Source organism: Terrapene carolina, unplaced genomic scaffold (assembly GCF_002925995.2).
Source record: "Terrapene carolina triunguis isolate 2854851 unplaced genomic scaffold, T_m_triunguis-2.0 Scaffold111, whole genome shotgun sequence".
In the NCBI taxonomy this organism is placed as follows: domain Eukaryota; kingdom Metazoa; phylum Chordata; order Testudines; family Emydidae; genus Terrapene; species Terrapene triunguis.
This window is the reverse complement of record NW_020664462.1, coordinates 202,225-209,174: the sequence shown is the minus strand read 5'-3', so window position 1 is coordinate 209,174 and position 6,950 is coordinate 202,225. Positions and strand designations below refer to the sequence as shown.

The following is a 6,950-nucleotide window of genomic DNA, read 5'->3' as shown; positions in this document are numbered from 1 at the left end:
CCCATGACAGCTTAATTTACGTAAGAGCCTTTGGTGAGGGACCTTGTCAAAGGCTTTCTGGAAATCTAAGTACACTATGTCCACTGGATCTCCCTTGCCCACATGTTTGTTGACCCCTTCAAAGAACTCTAATAGATTAGTAAGACACGATTTCCCTTTCCAGAAACCATGTTGACTATTGCTCGACAGTTTGTTTTTCTATGTGTCTGACAATTTTATTCTTAACTATTGTTTCGACTAATTTGCCCGGTACCGACGTTAGACTTACCGGTCTGTAATTGCCAGATCACCTCTAGAGCCCTTTTAAAATATTGGTGTTATATTAGCTAACTTCCAGTCATTGGGTACAGAAGCTGATTTAAAGGACAGGTTACAAACCTTAGTTAATAGTTCCGCAACTTCACATTTGAGAGAGATTGATCTCTCCATAGTTGTGGCTGTGACCAGCTTTGCATGATCAGCCTGACTCTTGGCATGTGCTCACTTTCCCACCTCTAATTATGCCAGAAGACTTGAAATCATACAACTCTTTACTGTCCATGGTAGTTGAGCTTCTTGCAACTGTGCATGTACAATCCTCAAAACCCTTGCAATTAAGCTATATCTTCTTTGCCAAACAAAAGTGGAGGTGATCAAAGATGTTCCAACTGTGGACACTGGATACCAAAATACTATATTTGAGGATTAATGTCTTTAGCTCCCTTGGTTCCTGATTTAACATGTAACTTAGCTGTGATCTTATGATACTCTTCATAGACTTGTAGATCTAGCTTACGTGGAAGGTGCAGAGAGTGGCAAGAATATGAGGGCAGAGTTAAGGCTGTTTGAAGTACCTTAACTCTCTTTCTGTATGTTCCAAAATCTCTGTTTTTTAAGTGTAGCTTTCTTTGAATTTCTGGTGTTCATACTAGTTTGTAAAACTGAAATGCCCTATCAATGTTTATTTCCTTATTTGTGCAAATGTAACCCCAATGTAACATTTTGTGTGTGCAAACCATTGGGGTCTGAATCATTAATGGAGTTACCCTGGTATAAAACTGGAGTAACACAATGGTGAATCAGGCCCCGGGTCTCTTGTTATATGTTTTATCCATGTTTTTCCTACCCTCTTGACCAACACCATTGAGACCTTTTCTAACTCGAGCTAATCCCTCATGAACTCTTTTCTAAAGCATATGGTGTATGTTGGAAAAACAATGTGATTTTTTTGTTCCTGTGAACAGAATCTCCAGTTTGTACACAAGAGGGTTTATTACTTACTAAACAAGAGGAAGAGTTGTATGTCGGGGATCAGCAGGATTTGGAGGGCAGAAAAGTCCCTAAAGAGCTCTACACTGGTGAGTTAGAGTAAAGTAACTCAAATGTGGAGTGACATTGAAAGATTAATAACTGTGTGAGCTTTTATCTTTTTCTACATGTTCCAAATCTACAACCAACACTTGGCATGACGTCAATCAGGCTTTCTATCAGTCCTGACTGATTGGGGCATTTTCTCTTTCCCATCTTCCATCCATTTTCTGAGAGTGCAGAATTGGTGACTGCCTCTTTCCTGTGCAGAAGGTGGTAGATGTAGGAAATAGTTTTCCTCCCTTAACCCTCCTTGCTTGGTATCTTCAGCCCAGGTGGCCATGAGCAGCTCAGGTGATTACTGTGATTTCTCTCTTTCTAAATAAGGCTTTTGGACCAGGGCCTTCTTTGATTAGTCTTTTCAGGCAGATGGTGCCAGGGAGCATAGAACTGATACCTTAACCTGGGAAAGGAAAGCCAGTTTTGTGCATGTATTTGGATATGTACATATATATCAATTTCACACACAAAAACTGTTAAAAGAACATTTAAGATTGCAAAGTCAAGCACTCAAAAGTTAAGAAATGCCAGAATTCAGTCTTCCTGTGCAATCTAAATTTGGCCCCCTTGTACATATGCAATATGATACAATCTTTAATTAAATGATCACGTACTATTTTTTTCCACAGGAGCCCTGCCTCATTCACTGAACAGGATGGACTGTGCTGTGGGGATGAATCAGGGTTGTGGCTGATCAGAGGCTTATAATTTGGTCAAATGTGGGTGAATTTTCATGGGGGTGGCAATAAGCACATCCCTGACACCCGTGGGACCCTATACCACAAGTCAAGTCCTTGCTCCAAATCAAGGAGATGCAGGAAAACGAAAAGGTTGTAAGAATTATTTTTATCAGGGTAAAACTGTTTCCCCCAATCTTGTTCTTGGAAATGGCTAAACTCTTTTAGTTGAAACTTTCTATTAATATTTAGCCTGTGGTAGACACCTGGCATGGAAAACATTAACCCTAGCAGTTAAATTTTGGCAAAACTTATAAGCAACTGAAAACAGGGTTTTAAAATGGGAAGTATTGGGTAACTTTAACAATAAGTGGCACTACCAACTCCTCCTATAATATACAGTGCATGAGTGTATATACACATGTACTGTATAAATGCAATGCTGGTGGGTCCATCTAGCACATCAATTTTGAGCTCCAGCACCCATCTTTTTCTGTTTCTTATAACTTTCTGAAACAGATTCCTTTGTCTTAGATGCTTCTGCCCAGAGCCCAAGTGCTTTGTTTTGGAAATTTTGAGGAAATCTATTTTTGGGGGGGGGGGGGGGGGGGGGGTGGGGTGTTTTTTAAAAAAAAAAAACCCGAATCCCTTATGTTCTAACACAAATTGTTTTTACATTCAATGCCCAAACTAAACTCCCATCTAAACTAAAGAGCTAAACTCTGACTTGGAGTTCAGGGCGGCTGTGTTCTGGGGAGTATCGAGCCAAACTAATACAGATCAAGAAATGTATACGCTCCATTGGCAACTTCTCTCTTTTTTGAAAGAAGGAAATTTCTTAAGAAAATTTCATAAATGGGGCGCATGAAAGTAAGGCTAAAAGCTCAATCGTAGCATTCACTCCTTTTGGTTAAATATAATCCTCATATTATCTGCTAAATAATATATAATGATACAAAGAACCTGGAATTGTATACCCCCTTATGCTGAGTAAGTTGTATAAGACCTTGGGTATGCATGTGTGTTTATTTTAATGTCTAATTGAGATTTACAAAGCAAGCCAGGTTTGGGGAGGGGAAAAAACAGATTTTGCAGTTACTTTTATATTCACGATACTTGTATCTCCATCTTTCTCCTTGAACAGACCATGCAGTTTCCAAGTCTGACACTTTATCCCAGACTGAGGAAGGCAAAGAGTTATGCATCAGGGTACTGCTAGAGTCAGAGAATACAGAGATGCCTATAGACCCATGCACTGGTGAGTAATAGATTAGAACAACTCAAATGGTGTAGGTCAAAGCTGGACACCCAGCAATACCTTTGGGAGCTCTTATAACCATGTCTTTCCTGATGCTTTATCAGCACTTTTCTTATCTGCATGACAAATGTGACTTTCCAGCAACCTCAACCAGATGTAATCTGGGGTTCCTAACTATTCCAAAATTCTTCATTTTCCTAACTTCTACAGTGAATGCTTTGTAATGTAACTCTTTTCCCATTAATAGGATTTCAAATTTGTGCAACCGACATTTTATCACGGATTAAACAAGAGGAAGAGCCAAGTATCTGTGAGCAGCATGATTCAGAGGGAAACGAAATCCATACAGATCCCAGCACAGGTCAGTAAGGGAATAATGCTCCGAGTGGGAAAGCTAAATTAATGCAAAGTTAAATTAATGTAAATGCAGAAAATTCAGGACCTTTTTAGTTGTGTCCCCACAAACCCAGTAATTCAGTGCCATCCTCTTGATATATGATGAAGCATCCTCCTAACATGGGTCAGTGGATTAGCTGTAGTTACTACAGAATAGACACAAGTTTGGTTAAAAACTCAGAGGAAATGGTTCTGTCAGATAGGAAAGCGGTATCAAGTAGAATCTCATATGGTTTAGACCTAGCACTATTCAGCTTTCAACCTGCCAGGGCCCAAATATAGGACAAAATATTTGGGAAAAGGCCCAAAATGAAGGACACCCAAGAATTATTTGTGCAGGAAATTGCTAATAGTGTGGCATTAATTCCCTTAGAGTAAATGACATTCTGTAACCTGAGCTTCATGTGTGCCTTTATTACTGGTGTAAATAATTGTCAACAATAGAAGTGAGGGGACACCAAATTTGTGTGGAACATAAGTAACTGAGACTAAAACGAGTGGTGTCTCAATATGGTACGTGTGAAACAGATGCTATTCAGTCTTCTCAGTTACAACCTAGCGGGTGTAGTGGAGCCTTAATGTATTTAATGCATGGATGAGACAAAGGTGGGATGGATTAGAAACACTGAGGAGATTATTAAAATATAGTGATCATGATATACTGGACGCCTCTGGTGAAATCCATTGAAAAACTAATCTTTAAAGCTAAATGTCAAATGATCGATGTGGGGAGGAATAATTCCTTATAGATGTGGGAACGTGCCCACAGGGTGGCAGTACACTAGTGCAGTAGCAAGAATGTCACGTACTCTGTTGGGCTGTATCAAGAGGAGTATCAAGTATATAATCAGGCCTAGCCCTGCAATGAACTCTCAGCAGGGATATACTATGGACAAGAGCCCAGAGCTCTGGGTGTGCGCAGGGGGTTGCCCTATGCAAAGTTTGTTGTGGGATCAGAGCTCTCAGTGAGGCTAATGTTCTGCTATGCTCAGTACTAGTTAGGCCTCGATTGGCTAAGCTTTCAGGTTAATGGTGTTCCGTAGTCAGGAACTTATAGTAAGTACACAATCAGTTTACACTACAGGCCTGATGTTCAGAGGTGCTGAGCCTCCCCAGAGTCTTGTCTGACTTTATTTGGAGGTGTGGGTACTCCGTGTCTCTGAAAATCAGGCCCCAAAACTTGTGTGTATTTACTGATCCAGTGCTAAGACTGAACTCTTCGAAGCTGGGCACAGGTCTTGCCATAGGTTTGTAAAGTGCGGATCAAATCTATGACTCTGCATAAGTGATTTTTAATAGAGCTGGTTGCAGAGACTTTCACAAATGTTTTCTATTTTTCATCAACATTTTAATTTCAGTGGAAACTTTCCGAGCTGTTCTACTTAGTAATAAAGCCTATATTTTTATTTAACTTGCTTTATCTGTTCTTCAGGAACAATATAGCCACACACATTTTTCTGGTTAAGACCTTTGGTTGGTTGCAATCAGAAGAGGTTTCCTTATTCGTATTACCTTCTTGTGATTGTATGTTTATTTCAGCGAAAGATGGAAGCACAAACAAGGATAAGCTCCCTGGAAAACCTCTTGAAAGCATTGTGTACAAGTCTAGATTATATGGAAAACTTGGAGAAGAGTGTTTGCAGAATCCCAAACAGAGAGTGACATGGAAGAGTGTGTACAATTCAAAAATGCAGCAGGCAACTGCTAGTGGGAACAGTCTGGGGGTTTCATCTCTCTGTGACAAAAAATTATTAATCCATCAGGAAGAACCCTACCCAGAAGACAGACTGTATACAAGTACTGAATGTGAGAAAAACTGTACTCAAAAGGTGTATCTTCAGAATCACCAACAAGCCCACACAGGAGAGAGACTGTTTGCATGCGCTGAGTGTGGGAAAAGTTTCCAGCTGAAGGTAAGTTTGACAAAACACCAAAGGAGCCATGGAAAAGAGAAACCCTATGAATGCAGCCAATGTGAGAAGAGCTTCATTTGCCACTCGTGGCTCATTAGACACCAAATGATTCACAGTGGAGAGAGGCCATATAAATGTACCGAATGTGACAAAAGCTACAGCAGAAAGGATTATCTTCTAAATCACCAACGCCGGCATTTAGGGGAGAAATTATTCCAGTGTAATGTGTGTGGGAAAAGCTTTGTGCTGAAAAGAAGCTTAGTTAAGCATCAAAAAAGTCACATGAAAGAGACCCAATCCACTTAGCCAGTTGAGTCTTAGACACCAGATGATTCACACAGAGAAGCTGGAACAATCACTAGGTGAGGGAAAAACTGAGTAGGAAATCTATGATCCTCAAAAATAATCCTATCACCAGTGACTCCATCTGAAGGCTTCACAGGGACCTGGATACACAACAGAGAGACCAGCTTGATGTAAAAGGAGAGAATGCATTAATATCTGTTCACAAGCTACTATGTGAGACAGAGCTCACTGAAAATAGGTCAGAAAATGCATGTTAGTGTGACCCACAACAGGAAAAAGGGATTGTTGGCTCTTTACTGAGAGGAAGGACTCCTACCATTTGAAATTTAGAACCCATTTCTGAAGCCCTTCCGAGAAGCAGCAGATACTTAGGAATGGAGTTTGGGAGGTGAAATGCACCCGTAGCTCCCATGTAAGTCAAAGGTAGCGCTCGGTATTCAGTACCTCTATAAATCAAACTTTTAGCCCATTCAAGCCAGGCAAATGGAGATAGCTGAAGATTACCTGGCTGAGACTCCTTATGAGTTGAAAACTGACTAGAGAAAGCTTACAGTATCGATTTCTTTTCGGACAGCCTGAGTTTTCCACCTTCCAAATGTAATGTTCCATATTACAGACTGTTGTGTGTATATATGTGTGCATTACTGGAGACTGAAGATTTTTATATGTTGATATTTGTCCTGGTTTTGAGAACCCTTTTTTTTAATTTTCACCACATTTGGGTTTTGAAGGCAACATTATGGGGAATAAAGTGGAGAAGCATTTGTTGTGCTGCAGCAGCTATAGGTCACTGCTATCGCTACCTTTCACTGGAAGGACAAAGATGTATCAGACAGGAACCAGCCCTGTTCAGTAATACCAGGTTCCTGATATAAGAAAAGAAAATTTCTCGAATCTCGCTTTTGATGGCACTTTGGCCCCCTGGGGGGAAAAATGTTTAGGGGCAGCAGGGCTGGGTAGTTCAGTTGCGCAAAATGCCGTGAAAGCCAATAAATAATACAAGTCAGCTCCTCAGCTGCTATAACTTTGCTGGCAGTGAAGATGTTAAAAGCA

The 6,950-nt window shown here is 40.4% G+C and overlaps 1 protein-coding gene across 2 annotated transcripts; it reads left to right on the top strand.

The window, feature by feature from the left end:
* The first annotated feature begins 1,030 nt into the window (after positions 1-1,030).
* Positions 1,031-6,678, top strand: LOC112108331 (zinc finger protein 22-like). Of its 2 annotated transcripts, XM_029911632.1 has the most exons (5): positions 1,031-1,337; positions 1,977-2,177; positions 3,169-3,282; positions 3,530-3,643; positions 5,218-6,678. In XM_029911632.1, exons 2-5 carry the CDS (start codon positions 2,081-2,083, stop codon positions 5,895-5,897), a joined length of 1,005 nt encoding a protein of 334 aa, XP_029767492.1. In that variant the 5' UTR covers positions 1,031-1,337; positions 1,977-2,080; the 3' UTR covers positions 5,898-6,678. The 2 variants fall into 2 exon arrangements, with proteins under 2 accessions (XP_029767492.1, XP_026507880.1); XM_026652095.2 differs by lacking the exon at positions 1,977-2,177.
* The last annotated feature ends 272 nt before the right edge of the window (positions 6,679-6,950 follow it).

Coding starts and splice junctions, on each gene's coding strand:
- LOC112108331 (XM_029911632.1), top strand. CDS start 2,081: ATGGGGGTGGCAATAAGCACATCCCTGACACCCGTGGGACCCTATACC. Junction 2,178..3,168: donor AGATGCAGGAAAACGAAAAG/GTTGTAAGAATT, acceptor CTCCTTGAACAG/ACCATGCAGTTTCCAAGTCT. Junction 3,644..5,217: donor CCATACAGATCCCAGCACAG/GTCAGTAAGGGA, acceptor TGTTTATTTCAG/CGAAAGATGGAAGCACAAAC.